The sequence below is a fragment of the Heterodontus francisci genome, chromosome 17 (genome assembly GCF_036365525.1).
Source record: "Heterodontus francisci isolate sHetFra1 chromosome 17, sHetFra1.hap1, whole genome shotgun sequence".
Taxonomy (NCBI): domain Eukaryota; kingdom Metazoa; phylum Chordata; class Chondrichthyes; order Heterodontiformes; family Heterodontidae; genus Heterodontus; species Heterodontus francisci.
Genome location: NC_090387.1, coordinates 62,272,462 through 62,291,246, shown reverse-complemented (window position 1 = coordinate 62,291,246; position 18,785 = coordinate 62,272,462). Strand labels below are relative to the sequence as shown.

Genomic DNA, 18,785 nt, shown 5'->3' with positions numbered 1-18,785 from the left:
GATTTGGCCAGATCAAAAATATCAGTTTCTCTTGTAGCCAGAGAGAAATCAAGTGAAGTTAAAGAAACGGAACAATTACAGGAACAAGTTCCAGGAATATTTCCTGTGTGTGTAGTAACTCGAGCAATGGCTAAACAGATTCCATTGTCGGAGGTAAAATTGGCACCACAGACAGATAGCCGAGTATCTGAAACTTTATTTGGGATTTGGATAAGCCTGATGATATGTTTAACAAATCTTCTATAATTGCAGCACAACAAGCTGATCCAGAGTTACATAAAATAGCACAGTCGGCTTTGACAGAAACAGAAGCGAAAGGAGTTCCGGAAGGCTATTATATTGAAGATGGGGTTTTGAGAAGGAAGTAGAGACCGCCTCATAGATCTGTGGACGAAGACTGGACAGTTGTTGAACAGATAGTGGTACTACCTAAATATCACCAAGAATTATTCAGGTTAGCACATGACATTCTTCTAGCAAGGCACAGGGGGATTCGGAAGACCAAATCACGAATAAGTCAGCATTATTACTGGCCAGGCCTTACAAAGGATGTAAAGCAATGTTGTCGGACATGCCATACATGCCAAATGGTGGGAAAACCGCAACCTACCATAAAACCGGCACCACTAATTACTATACCCGTTATTAAGGAGCCATTTAGTAGGGTATTGGTAGACTGTGTCGGACCTTTGCCAAAAACAAAAGCAGGACATCAATACATATCATCCATACAGCTACTCAATTTCCAGAGGCCATTCCTTTGACGACAGTTACTGCGAAAGTAGTAGTAGAGAAGTTAAACCAATTCTTTGAGATATGGATTACCACTTGAAGTTCAATTGGATCAAGGTTCTAATTTCATGTCAAAAGTATTTCATGATGTTATGGGCAATTTGGGTATCAGACAGTTGAAATCTTCAGCATATCACCGACAGACACCGGGAGCTTTAGAGAGGTACCATCAAACTCTCAACAATGATTACAGCATACTGTAATGAATATCGCATGATTGGGATAAAGGGCTAGATTTTTATCTGCTACCAGAGATTCGCCAAATGAGTCTACAGGCTTCAGTCCTTTTGAATTGGTTTATAGACATGAAGTAAGAGGTCCTCTTAAAGTTTATCAAAGACAGGTTCTTGGAACAAAGGAATGAATCTTTGATGCTAGACTATTTGTCTATGTTCCGGGAAAGGCTCACAAAAACTTGCAAAGTGGCTCAGGAACACCTCAAAGCATCCCAAACCAATATGAAAAAATGAGAAGACAAGAAGGCAAAGACCTCAAATTTTCAACCAGGGGTTGAAGTATTGGTATTGTTACTGTTACAGGGCGAACCATTAAAAGCACAGTTTAGTGGTCCATATAAAGTGGTCAGAAAGAGTGGGTAAGGTTGATTACTTGATTGACACCTCGATCCACGGAAAAATAATCGATTGTATCCTATCAATATGTTAAAGCAGTATTATCACAGGGGGGAGGATAAGCCAGTACAGGTATGTCAGGTAATGGGGACTGTTGAGAAGGAAAAGAATAGTGAAGATGAGGCAGAAGGAGGCCTAGACAATTCTCAGATTGAAACTCCTACTATCTGGTTAGTGAACACAGAATGGCTAGGAAAATTGGACAACATGCTTTTGTACTTAGATGCAGAACAACATGAAGACCTAACCAGGCTACTCACGACATTTTGAAGAGTCTGTAGAGATAAGCTGGGATGTACAACCTTAGCCACACATGATGTGGATATAGGGGAATCCGTTCCTTTAAAACAACATCCTTGCTGCTTAAGTTCAGACAAACCAACCCAAGTAAAAGTAGAACTCCAATATATGCTGGAAAACAACTTAATTGAACCTAGTCAAAGCAGCTGGAGTTCACCAATAGTATTAGTGCCTAAACCTGACGGGTCAACTCGACTTTGTATAGACTACAGAAAAGTCAATGCAGTAACGAAGGCAGACTCCTACCCAGTTCCTAATTTAGAAGACTGTATTGACAGAGTGGGCAGTGCTATGTTTCTTCCAAACATAAATTTGTTGAAGGGATACTATCAAATTCCTTTAACACCCCAAGCTAAGGAAGAATCAGTTTTTGTTATACTGGACGGGGTTTTTCAGTATTAAGTGATACAGTACAGGTTAATGGGTACTCTAGAAACTTCTCAGAATAGCGAACCCAGTAGTGGCCAGTGTTCCTAACTGTGCAGTTCACCTGGCTGAGGTGATGGTCCATAGGGACACTTGGAAGGAAAATATGGAACAACTGAGAGACTATGTTTGGAAGGTTGCAATTGGCTAAATGGGACAACCTTTGTAAAAAGAAAATTAAAACCAAAATGCTAGGGTGTTTAGATGGGGTTTATTGTTACAGCCTTATCACTTGAAAATTGTATACATTTCGGGAAAAAACAATGTTATTGCCGATGCTTTGTCACCTTGTTTTTAACCTTGTTGAGTTACCTAAGTAACCATGGTACAAAGAATAATTGTGTTAACTATTAGTAGAATGAATGAGGGCATGAATGTGAAAATATGTTTAAAATGTTTTTTTTTCAATTTTTGGTTTACAATGTAAAGAAACACATTCAAGAGTGGCGTTTCATTTCTCCAAGGGCAGAGATGTCAGAAGAGTTTTGTTTTTTTAAAACAAACTGGGAGGTTTGTGTGCCTTTAAGATTGGAAAAAGAAAAGACTGAACAGTGAATTCATGTTGACATTTAGCGTTTGAAGAGTGCAGGCTGTAAACTGGTATCCAAGCAACAGAAAGATTTACGGCAGTCTTGTGATTTGGACTGCTGCAGGCTTTCAGTTCCATTTTGGCAGTGAAAGAAGAAAGCAGGGGGCAGTGAGCACCTGAAAGAGTTACTGCTGGAAACTGGCTGGGCATACAGCCCAGAAACCCTCTTGAAAACATAATTCCTGTATCAAAGAGGAAGAGACCCAGAGAAAAGAAGAATTGTTACACTCTGTGGAAGAACACTGCTTTGGAGAGAGAAAGCCTGTGCTTCAGGTTTGGCAAAGATACTGTTGCCTCCATTCAAGAATTCCTGTCTGAAGAGTGAATTCTGAATTGCTGTGCTCTGTGGAGAAGGCTCCTCTGCTGAGAGTAAGTCCTGTTGACTTTTGTGTTTTTGGAAGTTCCTGAACTCTCAAGGAAGTTTCTACTGTTAGACTACTACTTTAAAAAATTAAATAGATCTGTTGTTACAGCCTGTTGCTGAAAGATCTGTGTGATGCCTGCTGCAAACCAACTACCTTGAACGCCTACCCATCATAGACTGTTCATTAATTTCACCAGGAGAGACATCAAGTGGCATCTGACAATTTGACTCTGGGACACTTCACTGAATTGGGAAATACCACCAGAAGTTACAACCCAGTTATTTTATTATTCCTGAGAAACTGCTATAAAGGCCAAATTTCCATTTTCCCCGGTTAACTGTTAGCAATTGAATGTATGTGTGTGCATGAGGGTTAGGAGGATTAAGGAGTTATAAAATCCTTACAGACATATAGATTCATCTCATTATCATTTAAAACTTGGTTTATTAAATAGTTAATTTTGTTTAAACAAACCTGGTTTGGCGTGCTTTATTCTGGAGATAAATGAAGTGATTAATTTGGCTATTTTTCTGGTAGGTGGGAAACTTTACGAATATGCTGTGACCTGTGGAGTAGTAGGACTGAATTAAGTGCATTGCTCCCGCCTCTGTTGTAACACCATGTACTGGTTTTAAAAAAAATGTTCTCTTGAATGCATTTTTAAAATTCTGTGCCCGCTATAACATTTACACTGAATTAATCCCAGTTAATAAATCCCCTACTATCACTGGCCTATTGTTTCTTCAGTTCTCCAAACTTACTTATGTATTTGCTCTTCTGTGTCTTTCTGACTGGGGGGTCTATAGTACACTCCAAGCAGTGTGATTGCCCAATTTTTGTTCCTTAGTTCAACCCATTGGGCCTCATTTGATGCTCCTAGCATATCATGTCTCCTCACAGCTGTGATTGTTTCCTTAACCAATATTTTCTCCCCCTTTTTTTTAATCCCTTCTCTGTCTCGTCTGAAAACCATGTAACTAGGAATGTTGAGCTGCAATTTTCTAGCTCTTTAAGCCACATTTCAGTAGCAGCTATGGCACCATAATTCCAAGATCATTTTGGCTTGTTTGTAAAGTGGTAAATTTAGAAGGGATAGGAAGTACCATGTTAGTTGACTACTCCATTTGTGTCCATAGAATAGCCTTATCGTCATGTGTTTATGGATGAACTTTGTAGCATAGCAGTCGCTTCTTCGTCTCTGATCCCAGCATCTAGTGGAGTACAGATGGTGCTGAAAGATAACATTAAGTGGACTACAGATTTGTTTCAAATTGGGCAGGAAGAGGGCTCTTGTAAATCATCATTGACTGCCATAAGACTACACAAAATAGGAGCAGGAGTAGGCCATTTGAGTGTTCAAGCTTGCTCCACCATTCCATAAGATCGTGGCTGATCTTCCACCTCAACTTCGCTTTCCCACCGTATTCCCATTTCTCTTGATTCCCTTAGTATCCAAAAATCTTATCGATCTCTTCCTTAAATACAGCTCGCCGGATCAGAAAATTCCGAAGATTCACAACCCTTTGAGTGAAGAAGTTTCTCCTCCCCTCAGTCCTAAATGGCCAGCTCCTTATTCTGAGACTGTAATCCCTAATTCTAAACTCTCCATTTGGGCGAAACATCACGGCAGGCTAATAGACCAATAGTTCCTGTTTTCTCTCTCCCTCCATTCTTGAATAGCAGGGTTACGTTTACTACCTTCCAGTCCGTGGGGACCGCTCTAGAATCTAGAGAATTCTGGAAGATCAAAACTAACGCATCCCCAGCTCTGTAGCCACGTCTTTTAAAACCTAAGGAGCAGGCCATCAGGTCCAGGGAATGTGTTGGTTTTAATCACATTAATTTCGCCAGTGCTATTTCTTTACTAATATTTTTTAAACTCCTTATTTTCACCAGACCCTTGGCTCCTCATTACTTCTGGAATGTCTATAATGTTTTCTACTATGAAGACAGATTAAAAAGTATTGGTTTAATGTCTGCCATTTCCTTATTCCCAATTATAATTTCTCCTGTCTCTGCCTTTAAGAACCCACTTTTACTTTTTCTAATCTCTTCCTTTTTTACATATGTCTCTTCGTTTACTCTCATTCTGTTTTCTCTATCAACTTCTTGGTCTTTGAATTCTAAAATCCTCCTAATTCTCAGGCTTACTGCTGTTTTTGACAACATTTTGTCTTCCTTTAATCTAAAACTATCTTTAACTTCTTGTTAGCCATAGTTGGACCATTTTTCCCATGGGGCTTTCATACCTCTAGGGAATGTATATTTGTTGCAAACTATGAATTATTTCTTTAAATGTTTCCCATTGCTTATCTACCAGCATATCGTTTAATCTAGTATTCCAATCTAATTAGCCAACCTGCTCCACTTAGCTATGTAATTTACTTTAGGACCCAAGTTTTGGACTTAACTAAATCACTCTCAAATTATCATGATGACTCTTCCCCAGAGGCTCCTTTACTATGGGGTTATTCATTAACCCTCTCTCATTCCACAATACTAGATTTAAAATAGCCTGTTCTTAGTTGGTTTTTCGACACAGTGATCTAGAAGACAATCTTGAGTGCAGACCATGAACTTGTCTTCCACACTATTACTACAAATTTGGTTTGCTCAGTCTACATGAAGATTAAATTCCCCATGATCACTGTATTTCTCGTTACATGCACCTCTGATTTCCTGATGTCAGCTCTGCCTGACAGCTACTTTTAGGTAGCCTATAAACTACTCCCAGCAGGGTTTTCTGTCCCTTGTTTCAGCCATTGTCTTTGGATCCGCTCAGTTCCCGAGTCACTGACTCCGTCCGTCTGTCTGGTAACTGCCAATACCAAATTGTTGCGTCCATGGTGTCATATTTGACACCAAGATAAGCTACCGACCCATATCTGTGCCATCACTAAGACCCCCTATTTCCACCTCCATAACATGCCTGACTCTGTCCCTGCCTCAGCTCATCTGCTAAAACCCTCATACATGATTTTGTTGCCCCTAGACTTAACTACTACAATGCTCTCCTGACCAGCTTTCCACCTTATACCCTTTGTAAACTTGAGGTCATTCAATTTCGAGCAGGATAATGGTATGTTATTGGACTAGTAATCCAGAGGCTTTGACTGATGATTTGGAGACATGAGTTTAGATCCCATTACAGCAGTTGGGGAATTTAAACTCCGTTAATTTTTTAAAAAATCTGGAACGAAAAGCTAGTGCCAGTAATAGTCACCATGAAACTACTAGATTCTTGTAAAAACTCATCTGATTCATTGGTGGCCCTTCGGGAAGGAAATCTTTCGTCCTTACCCAGTTTGGCACCGGACCCACAGCAATGTAGTTGACTCTGAACTACTCTCTGAAGCCACCCAGCAAACCCAGTTATAAGAAACAATAAAAATAAAATTGGACGGACCACCCAACATTGACCTGAGTACTGGACGTGACAAAGGCACATCCAGCCCAGCCGGCCCTGCAAACTCCTCCTCGCTAACATTTGGGGAGTTGTGCCAAAAGCCGGAGAGCTGCCCCCACAGACTGGTCAAGCAACAGCCTGACGTAGCCATACTTACAGAATCATACCTTTCATCCACTATCCCAGACAATTCCATCAGCATCCTTGGATATGCCCTGTCGCACCAGCAGGCACCACTACTGACTGAGCTGGCAAGTCCTGAAGTACACAGCTGCCAGACTGGGTCTGTGGTAGGTATTGAGGGAACCACCTCAAAAGAAAAACCTACTTGAACTCATCCTCATCAAACTATGCGTCACCAACACATCTATCCCTGACAATATTGGTTGGAGTGACCACTGCACAAACCTTGTGGAGACGAAGTCCTGAATTCATACTGAGGGCACCCTCCATCGTGTTGTCTGACACTACCACCATGCCACATAGTATAGATTCAAAACTAATCTAGCAGTTCAAAATTGGGCATCCATGAGGTGCTGTGGACCATTAGCAGTAGCAGAATTGTATTCCACACAATCTGTAACCTCATGGCATAGCGTATCCCTTACTCTACCATTACCATCAAGCCAGGGGACCAACCCTGCTTAAATCAGGAGTGCAGAAAGTCATGCCAGTAGCAGCACAAGTGTATTTGAAAATGAGGTGCCTACCTGGTGAAGCTACAACACAGGAAGACATGCATGGTAAACAGTGGAAGCAGCATACTATAGATACAGCAAAGCAATCCCACAACCAACAGATCAGATTAAAGCTCTGCAGTTCCACCGCATTCAGTTGAGAATGGTGATGGACAATTAAACAACAAACAGGAGAATTCTCCATCCTCCATGATGGCTGGGCCTAGCATGTGAGGGTGAGAGGTAAGGCTGAAGTGTTTGCAGCCATTTTCAGTCAGAAGTGCTGAGTGAATGATCCTCTCAGCCTCCTCCTGAGATCCTTGCTATTGCAGATGCCAGTCTTCAACCAATTTGATTCACTCCATATGATATCAGGAAATAGCTGAGTGTACTTGATATAGCAAAGGCTATGAGCACCGAAAACATCTCGGTGGTCCTGGTGAAGACCTGTGCTCTGTCACTAGCCATACCTCTAGCTGAGCTGTTCCAGCACAGGTACAACAGTAGTATATACACAACAATATGGAAAATTGCCCAAGTATGTCCTGTCCAGTAAAAGCAGGACAAATCCAATTTGGCTAATTATTGCCCCATCAGCCGACTATCAGTCATCAGCAAAGTGATGGAAGGTGGTGTGGACAGTGTTATTGACCATCGCTTACCAGGAATCTGCTCACTGAGTCTCAGTTTGGGTTCTGCCAGAACCACATGGCTCTGGACCTCATTACAACTTTGGTCCAAACATGGACAGAAGAGCTGAATTTCTGAGGTGGGTTGAGAATGACTGCCCTTAACATCAAGACAACATTTGACCAATTGTGGTATTTGAGCCCCAGTAAAATTGAAGTCAATAGAAATTGGAGGGAAAAACTCGCCACTGGTTGGAGCCATACCTAGAATAAAAGCAGATGGTGTGGTTGTTGGAGGCCAATCATCTCAGCCTAACAGCTGCAGGAGATCCTCAGGGTAGTGTCCTAGGCCCAGTCATCTTCAGTTGCTTCATCAATGACCTTCCCTCCAACATAAGGTTAGAAGTGGAGATGTTGGCTGATGACTGCATGGTGTTCAGTACCATTCGCAACTCCTCAGACAATGAAGCAGTCTGTGCCTGCATGCAGGGGTCCTGGACAACATTCAGGCTTGGGCTGATGAGTGACAAGTAAATGCCAGGAACGATCATCTCCAGCTAGAGTTTAACCACCTCCCCGTGGCAATCAACAGCATTACCATTGCTGAATCTCCCAAAGTCAATGTGCTGGAGTTACAATCGATCAGAAACTGAACTGGACCAGCCACATAAATACTGTGGCTATAAGAGGAGCTCAGAGGCTGGATGTTCTGTGGCAAGTGACTTCCCTTCTAAAAGCCCCAAAGCCTATCCAGCATCTACAAGGCACAAGTCAGGAGTGTGATGGAATATCTTCACGAGCTTGGATGAGTGCAGCCCCAAAAACACTAAGAACCTCAACACTGTCCAGGATGAAATACCCTTCTTGATTGGCACTCCATACACTCCTCCACCACTGGCACACCGTGTCTGCAGTGTGCACCATCTATACCATTACCAAGGCTTTTCAACAGCACTTTTCCAAACCCCTGACCTCTGCCACCCTGATGGATAAGGGCAGCAGGAGCATGGGAACATCACCTGCAAGTTCCCCTCCAAGTCACACAGCATCCTGACTTGGAAATATATCACTTTTCTTTCATTGCTGGGTCAAAATCCTGGAACCCCTTACCTAACAGCACTGTGGGAGTACTTTCACCACATGGACTGCAGTGTTTCGAGGGCAATCAGAGATGGGCAATCTTCTTTCTTCTTCTTTGGCCTCCTTGTCTCGAGAGACAATGGGTCAGCGCCTGGAGTGGCTATAAAGGCTAATTCTAGAGTGACAGACTCTTCCACAGGTGCTGCAGATAAAATTGGTTGACAGGGCTGTTACGCAGTTGGCTCTCTCCTTGTGCTTCTAACTTTTTTCCTGCCAACTGCTAAGTCTCTTCAACTCGCCACGCTTTAGCCCAGCCTTTATGGTTGCCTGCCAGCTCTGGCGATCGCTGGAAACTGACTCCCATGACTTGTGATCTGTCACAGGACTTCATGTCGCGTTTGCAGACGTCTTTAAAGCGGAGACGAGGACAGCTAGTGGGTCTGATACCAGTGACGAGCTCGCTGTACAATGTGTCCTTGGGGATCCTGCCATCTTCCATGCGGCTCACATGGCCAAGCCATCTCTGGCGCCGCTGACTTAGTAGGGTGTATATGCTGGGGATGTTGGCCGCCTCGAGGACTTCTGTGTTGGAGATACGGTCCTGCCACCTGATGCCAAGTATTCTCCGGAGGCAGCGAAGATGGAATGAATTGAGACGTCACTCTTGGCTGACGTACGTTGTCCAGGCCTCGCTGCCATAGAGCAAGGTACTGAGGACACAGGCTTGATACACTTGGACTTTTGTGTTCCGTGTCAGTGCGCCATTTTCCCGCACTCTCTTGGCCAGTCTGGACATAGCAGTGGAAGCCTTTCCCATGCGCTTGTTGATTTCTGCATCGAGAGACAGGTTACTGGTAATAGTTGAGCCTAGGTAGGTGAACTCTTGAACCACTTCCAGAGTGTGGTCGCCGATATTTATGGATGGGGCATTTCTGACGTTCTGTCCCATGATGTTCGTTTTCTTGAGGCTGATGGTTAGGCCAAATTCGGTGCAGGCAGCCGCAAACCTGTCGATGAGTCTCTGCAGACACTCTTCCGTGTGAGATGTTAATGCAGCATCGTCAGCAAAGAGGAGTTCCCTGATGAGGACTTTCTGTACTTTGGTCTTCGCTCTTAGACGGGCAAGATTGAACAACCTGTCATCTGATCTTGTGTGGAGGAAAATTGTGGGGGCAATAATTGCTCCCTTTGTCAATGATGCCCATATCCCATAAACAAATTTAAAAAAAAAACTCTGCTGCCTGTGTCCTAACTCTCATGAAGTACTGTTCACCTATCATCCCTATGCTCTCTGCCCCATGCCGCCTCCCAATTAAGCACCGCCTTGATTTTAAAACTCTGATCCTTGTTTTCAAATCCCTCTGTGCCTTGCCCTTCCCTACCTCTAATCTCCTGCTCCTCTAATTCTGGCTTTCTGAGCAAGCCCAATTTTAATTGCTGCACCGTTGTTGCCTGTGCCTTCAGCTGCGTGGGTCCTAAGCACTGAAATTCCTTCCCTAAACCTTTCTGCTTCTCTCTCCTCCTTTTAAGACGCTCCGTTAAACCAACCTCTTTGAGCTTTTTGTCATCGGCCCTAATATCTCCTTGTGGGTCTATGTCACATTTTATTATTTAGAGATACAGCACTGAAATAGGCCCTTCAGCCCACCGAGTCTGTGCCGACCATCAACCACCCATTTAAACTAATCCTACACTAATCCCATATTCCTACCACATCCCCACTTTCTCTATATTCCCCTACCACCTACCTATGCTAGGGGCAATTTATAATGGCCAATTTACCTATCAACCTGCAAGTCTTTGGCTGTGGGAGGAAACCAGAGCACCCGGTGAAAACTCACGCAGTCACAGGGAGAACTTGCAAACTCCGCACAGGCAGTACCCAGAATTGAACCCGGGACAGCTGGAGCTGTGAGGCTGTGGTGCTAACCGCTGTGCCGCTCCTGTGAAGTGCCTTGGGACATAAAAGAAGCTTTATAAATACACATTGCTGTTCTTCGCTCCACCCACATTGATTGATTGCACATCTTGATTTTTTTAAGCTAAGATCTTTTCTCTTCACTGTTTTTATCCCATTCTTTTATTTATCAGAGCTACCCCTCCCTGTTCCTTTTCTGTTTTGCTGATCTCTTCCCAAATACTTGGCTTTTAGATTTTGCTCTGTAATCATGTCTAATGGCAATTTGATCAAACCCATTAATTTCTATCTGTTATATTAATTCATCTGTTTGTAGCAAATGTGCATTTAGATATAGTGCCTTTATTTTTAATTTTTACTATTTTTCCCGGATGTCACCTTACTCATTAATACCCTCTTACCTTTGTTAAGCTCTCTGTTCCTCCTGACCCATTCTGTTTATTTTTACCCAAATTGCTACTCTGCTTTACAGCCTTGACATTTCTCTTACTGCTTTTGAATTTACCCATTTCCAATTCCACTGCCCACTCCTGCTCCCCTCCATTAGCTTAAAGCTCTATCTTATTTGATTTGCCAGGACCCTGATCCCACCCCAGTTTAAAATGGAGCTCGTCCCAATGGAACAGCTCCCTTTTGCCTCAGTACTGGTGCCAGTGACCCATGAATTGAAACCCCTTCCTCTCACACCACTCTTTCAGCCATACATTTATCTAATCTTTCTGCCCCTATGCTAACTTGCGAGTGACTCTGGCAACAATCCAGAGATTATTACCTTTGAGGTTCTGCATTTTAATTTGGGCCTAGTTCCTCAAATTCTCTAAGTTCCAGATCAACCTATACTGTTGATTCCTACATGGATCACAATAAGTAGATCCTCCCCCTCCCTCTCCAATTATGAAGAGAAGGGCAGGCAACACAATCTTTGGAACTCCCGGTCACTGCAAAGAGCAGTATCGATCTCCCTGACTATACTGTTCCCTACCACTACCACCATGCTTTTTCCCTCCTCCCATTTGAATAGCCTCCTTTACCAAGGTGTCATGGCTAGTTTGTCCATCCAGCTTGCAGACTTTGTCCTTATCCACCCAGGCAGCAAGAACGTTGTACTTGTTGGATAAGGGCAAAGGCTGAGGTTCCTCCAGCACTGCGTCTGTCATAATGATGGCTTATGGGTGTCGCTACATGCAAATAGGGAGGAAGGGGAGGTGACGGAGCGTGATAAGAGAGGCAGAGGGGCTATCTGATCAAAATTGCTGACATCCAAGAATGATAGACATGTCAATAAGGTAATCATGCTTTAATGAGGTGCAAACAATTGATTGAGGTAGTGTGAATTGCCTGAAATAGTTGGCATGCTTAATACTGTTTAAGCGATCCCTTTGTAATTGATGCCTGTGCTGGTGACAAATGGTTAGCCTGATGTGGGCAGCTGTCCTGGATAAGCAAGGACAGTGTAAGCGGTAGGGACTATTAGCACACTGTGTTATTCTTGTGCTTATATCCAAATCTGTTCTGTGTGTGAGAACCGTACAGGTCCTGGGACAAACTACAACCCACTTCTGATATTGGCAGCTATGAGTCTTGTAAAGATGTTTCTTATACCCATGTGATGTGCAGGATGAGGATCAAGCAAGATCAGAAGTGAGAAGCACAACAATCTGCCTTTTTATCAACTCCCCCCACAAAGAAACTATCTGTCCTCCCCTTCGCATCTCTGTTGGTTTATTTTGTCCAGTACCATTAATATAAGAAATGTACCAACCTCCAGAATATTGCCGCATTTTTCTAAATCAAATGGAAAATTGCCTTGATCCTGTATCTATTTTAATTTAGTAATATGCAAAAAGAGTGAGTGCAATACTTTTTGTTTACAGATGAAGATTATAGTGAAGATGATGTCAACGACCTGGTGAAAGAAGATAATCTAGATGAAGATGAACAACCTCAGAAAAAAAAATCCCTGAAGAAAACAGGAAATGTAATCTCCAGGTAAATAGATTCTCTATTATGGGATAGCACTGAGTGCAAGGCCTTCATGTGGTAATGTTGACCCTGGTCTCATACTGAAAGCCAAATTTAGAATATTCTGACACTGGCTTACTGTGTGTTTGCTTTCTGTCGCCACCAGTGGCAGTGCCATTATGTCCTTGCACACTCCAATTCCCTTTCTAACTCTGTCGTCTCCTTATAGCGCTGTCTGTCACCAAAATCTACCTCTTTGATCATCAATCGTTTCTTTAATTCTTCTCTAACTCCTCCAAAGTGTCTAGCCCCCTCAACCTTCTCTTGTGGAATGCCTCTAAGTATTTTGTTTCATTAAAGGTGCCATATAAGTGCAAGTTGCTTGCTGTCTGACAGCCTGCATTGGAATTTCCGTACTCTGCTTCATGACACTGATCACTCAGATATCAATCATATCTGTACAGTATCCTATCTTCAAGTCAGGCTTTAACTCCTAAATCACTCCGTTGGTTATTTCTTGTCATCAAGCTTCAACTCTGAGAACATTCCTGCTGTGCTTAGTTCTCTGCCAATTTTCAGTGTAATCTAAAGCCTCTTAAGTCCCCTTATGTGCACATATTACTACGGCCCTTAACCTGTGTCTTCCCTACTTCTCTTCTTTCTGCCCCACCCCACTTGCTACCCCTTGGTCCGAAGCATGCTTCCTCTTCCAGTCTGCCTCTTATGTCACCTTTTAATCCCCCTGTTCTCCAGCAGATAACCCCCTCGGACCTCATTCAATCTTGCTGCTCTACTGACCTTATTTACTGCTGTGACAGCTCTCTATTCCTCCTTTAGTATTGAGGCAACTGCGGTACCCAATCTGTCATCCCCCGGTTTGGTGACCTGGTAATTCCTTATGCTGCAATCTCTGTATTTAACCCTGATACATTCCACAGGACAAAGCTGAGTACGGAATAGAAAGTATAAACTTTATTTATTTGTTTTTAATGAATTTAGCCTACCTTGTATAGAAGTTCCTAGAAGAGATCTAGTGTGTATGAGAGGTGTACTTCCAATCTTAACTTTTATGCTCTTGTTTGACAGCAAAAGAAACCGAGAGGAACTGTCTTTAGAGTGTGATGATGAAGGAGAAGGGGAGGGTGACCATACTGCTGACGAGGATTTGAAGGAAAAGAAGAAAGCTGATGACCTCTGGGCCAGCTTCCTGAGTGATGTTGGGCATAAGTCTAAACCTGTAGCCACGACTCCAACTTTCAGCAGAGAGGTAATGCTAAACACCGAGCTGGATCATAAAACTAGGAGAATAAACATAGGTGCTACAGGACATATGTTAATGGCATGAGAGAAAATATAGAAAGCTGCTTTTGGCTTTGAGATTTTTTTTTTATCTGAAGACCTGTTTAATAATGCACAGGTCTGAGAGTCCTTGTAAACTATTAACAACTTGCATTTATACAATGCCTTTAACGCAGTAAGACATTCTAAGGCACTTCACAAGAGTGTAATCAGACAAAGATTGACACTGAGTCCAAGAAGGACACACTAGGACAGGTGACCAAAGGCTTCGCCAATGTGTTACGTTTTAAGAAGGGTTTTAAAGGAGGAGAAAGAGGTGAAGAGGTTAAGTCGGGGAATTCCAGAGCTCCAGGCCTAAACAGCTGAAGACACAGCTGCCTTGGCCGTGCAAAGGCAATGGCGATGGCTTGGAGGAGTCCATTCTAGGGCTGGAGGATGTTGCAGAGATGGGGAGGGGCGAGGCCATAGACAAACTTGAACACGAGGATGAGAATTTTAACATGGAGGCATCCAGGGACCAGGAGACGATGGGGGAGACAGGGGTGATGGGTGAAAGAACTTGGTGTGAGTTAGTATGTGGATGGCAGAGTTTCTGATGGACTTAAGGTTATGGTGGGTGGAAGATAAAAAGCCAGCCTGGAGAGAATTGGAATAGTTAAGACTGGAGGTAACAAAAGGATGGATGAGGCTTTCAGCAGCAGATGGGCTGAGGCGGGGCAGATACAGGTGATGTTAAGGAGGTGGGAGAAGGCAGTGTTGGCAATCGAGGATATGGGGTCAGAAGCTGAATTCAGGGTCAAATAGGATGCTGAGGTTGCAAACAGTCTTGTTGAGTGACCATGGAGGATGGGTGAAATTCGTAGATAGGGAATGGAATTAATGGTGTGGATCGAAGGTAATGGCATTGATCTTCCTAATCGGCATATCAGGGACTGGATGTCGGTCAAGCCAACTGACAACAGAGGCAGCGAAGGAGTCAACAAGAAAGCTAATGGTGTGGTAGAGCTGGGGCGGTCATCGTACGTGTGGAACCTAGCGATGCGTTTTCGGATGATTTTGCTGAGGGGTCCCATGGAGATGAGAAATAGGAGGGACCAAGGGCAAATCCAGGAGTTCCTGATCATAATTATGATGAAATGGGGCTTTCTGAATATAAGTGTGTGACGTGCATATGCAGCCATGTACTGGAATATCACTTTCTCAAATGCCTGTTCATTATAATTCCTTTTGTAATTTTTGAAAAAAGTGTTTATTCCCTGGATGTGGGCGTCGGTTCAAAAGTATTCCAATATCATAACCACTGCATTATAGTGTGTACTGCGACTGAGATCACTGGATCTTACCTGATCATTGAGCAATCACACCTGGGCTTTAAGCAAGAATATCCCTCTACCTGTTAAAATCATTCTCATACTAGTCCCTACTTTGTGGATATCTAGAATTGAGCTCTGTAATTTTGGCAAAGGTCTTAAATATTTTGGGGCATTTTTGAAAATATGAGTACGAAGCTGGAGACTGCTGAAAATGTTCTGATGCCTACAGCAATTTTGAGTGAAGTGTTGATATTATTACAGTTTCTATTGGGATTTCCTCATCTAAGTACTTACATATTGAATAAAGGGATCTTGTTTTATTTCAGAACAAAGTCACACACAAATTCAAAGCATTATCTACAAACTGCCAATATTTTTTAAATGGCCCTCCTACTGCTGCAGTTTTTGCAAGGGAGAAACCGCTTGTTCTAACATTATCACACAATGATTGAAGCAGATTTTGAAAGCTACAGTAAATTGTTATGGTAATTTAATGGGGAAGCGTATCTGTCTGAATTGCTGTGCAATTCTAAATAATGGGTACCTCGATACTTACTAGTAGATTTCAATCATTCTTTTCTTTTTTCCTCTGTTTTTGGATTGTTCAAAGCTGTTAACCAGAAGCAACATGCAGACAGACATTTTATGCCAAATGCTTTCTTCAACAGTTGGGTGAATGGGGGCCATTGGCCACAACCGTATCTCTATTGCTAACACAGGATTCAAACTGGGCTATTGCTGTAGGTAATCACTGAATGGACTTCAGTAGACTAATCCTGCTCCATATGATGTTACAAATGTGTTTATGCATGATTTGTCATTCTGTTTTGAATTCCATGTTACTTTTTCCCCTCTGCTCCACTGCTGGCCTGAAGGTGTTGACTGCCTGCTGGGGTGTGGTACCTGACACTCTGTAGCACCTCACCCAAAGAAAGGGATGTCCTAGATCATGTTAAAGCACTTTGCCACCAATGGTCTACTTCAGGAGCATTGTCTGTTGTCAGAGGGAAGCTTGACCACTAATTGCCCACAAAAAGCCCTGCAAACTACAAATGAGATTAGTAACATGGATATGTTACATTCACCTAACAGGTGCAACGAGTCTCAGTTTAACATCCCATTCAAACACCACACCGGTAACAATTCAACACTCCCTTGGTAGTGCCCCAAAATGTCAACGTCGGTTACATGCCCTGGTCCTGATGTATTACTTGAATCATTGTCGGTTTGATTCAGAGATATTGATATTGCTACCAGCTGAATTGAACCTTGATGATGAACATCATACTTGCAGGGGACAATTGCAGTTGAGGCCCATTCCGATCTTCTTGTCCAACATCCACACTCCTCGAGAAAGAGTTGCTGGGTAACCACCACAATGATTTTTCTAATTCCCCACACTACACCATCCCAGGATTGTTGAGACCCTTTGTAGTACATTTATTGCTCTCAAGCTGAGATCAACTCTGTATAGACCAGGGGTCTTACTTGGTGCCTTCCCTATGTGTGTGACTCACCCACTCGTTGGCTGAATTCACTGAGCCATGGGAGGTGGGGAAGGTGACTCCTTGGTTTCATGATATTTCTATTATTTAGATCGTTGCATCAGTGATGATTAATCATTGACTTCATAGTTGACAATTTTTTTCTTTATGAGCTCCTATAAACTTTTTCTCTTGTTTTTTTTCTCCCTCTCCTTGATCTTTGTTCTGTTCCTTGTTTGTTGTCTTTTTATTGTTTCAAAATCCTATGAAACCTTGTCCAAGAATTTGTCTCTGCACCACTCCTGTCAGAATGGCTCTGGTTATCTCTTGTTTTGCTTTGCAGGTTTTAGTCTAGAATTCTGCTAAACCTAATTGAAAAATAATTGGTGTTTAATTCCTTGTAATGTGTGTTCTCATATTTTTAGATGTTGGGTGGTTGTTCTGTCTAATGAATGTAACTTTTATGTACTTATTTCTGGTTGTGTGCGAATTAGTAAATACTTAGAATGGATGGGTCCATTCTGGTTACTGATTGGAAATGGTCATGGAAATGGTTTTTTACCATGTGGGGACATTTATCAGCAAGTAGGTAACAATTGTTATTAAAGTGCCTCTATATTCTTTGTTAAATGTAAGTCCTCAAAAACATATGCTTAAATTGTGGAGCTGGATTCATTGGCAGGCTGAAGATTTCATAGAAACTGGACTTTGCTTTGTTGTTGACAGTTCATTGAAAGGACACTGATATGTTGTTTAAAAACAGCCTTGCTGGAAGTCATATGCTTTAAGCAATAAACAACAGAAATCTTGGTGACCTGGGAAAGATGTTTACCAAGAAGTGACAAGTCAAGATTTATAGGGTTCGGGAGGCTCGACTCTTGAGATATTGTTTTTGTTTTCACTTTGGAGAGTGTGTTGGGGTGTGAATTGTTTTGAAGACAGTTGGACAAAACCAGCCAAGGGAACAGCCACCATCAGCTCACCCTCGTCCATCTCCTTGAGAACATCCTGAAAATCGAGTGTAAGAAATAGAGAAACTGATGCTGCATTTCTCCTGAAAAGCCTGTCAAACTGATCCTCAATGACGCTTGAAAAGAACTGCTCTAGAAAGATCCCAGTGACAGCCATCTAGGCGTATTTGGGGCGCCTGACCAAAAAGGACGACTGACATCTTTCCATATCTTCTCTTTTTCTTCAAGAATTAGCAAGTATTTGGCCAAAATATTCTTTTTTGCCTTTTTTTTGTAATATTCCTCAGCAGAGAGAATTTCTGTATTTTTTTCAGTTTGTATGTGGGGAATTTAAAAAGGAGAACTTTCATATTTCAATCTGTGTGTTAATGCTTTGCTTCATTACTGGTTGAGTCTTGTTTTATAATAAACTAATAATGTTGTTTATTAAAGAAACCTAGTTGGTGTATTTTATTCTGGGATAAAGAGTCGAATATATGATTGACTGCATCGGTAACTGGGTAAACATTTAAAAAAAAAATGTTGTGACCTGTGACGAAGTGGAACTGGAAAAGACCGTGCAATCCTCCTGCCTTGGTCGTAACACAAGACTGCCCAAAAAAACACTTGGTGCCAACCTAACTGGATAGAACCCTCTGCTGTCTCCTCAGCGCTGCAGCAATTTCTGTTGTTTTAGTAATAATCGTGCTTCTCCTCCATGACCAGGTTTTTCTCGGTGGGGGTAGGGGGTGCAGAGGGGGCATGGGGTGTGGAGACTTAAATATTTTTTTTTAACAGGTAAGTATATGTGTACAGCAGTTTGTGTGCTTTTTTAAAAAAAAAATGTATTTTAAAAAGCAGAGTGTCATCACTCAGCTGTTGTTAGAAACATTTCAAGTTTCGTAAATATTTGTCTTCAGCTTTACATGAAATACACCCTTAAACTTTCACAGATTTTTAAAG

General features: G+C 42.3%; 1 protein-coding gene across 1 annotated transcript in view; it reads left to right on the top strand.

The window, feature by feature from the left end:
- cfdp1 (craniofacial development protein 1) overlaps positions 1 to 18,785 on the top strand; it is a 270,776-nt gene that overhangs the window by 10,843 nt on the left and 241,148 nt on the right. The window contains exons 2-3 of the mRNA XM_068049505.1: positions 12,689 to 12,803; positions 13,863 to 14,043. Coding sequence (XP_067905606.1) covers positions 12,689 to 12,803; positions 13,863 to 14,043 — 296 coding nt within the window. The remainder of the gene's footprint in view (positions 1 to 12,688; positions 12,804 to 13,862; positions 14,044 to 18,785) is intronic.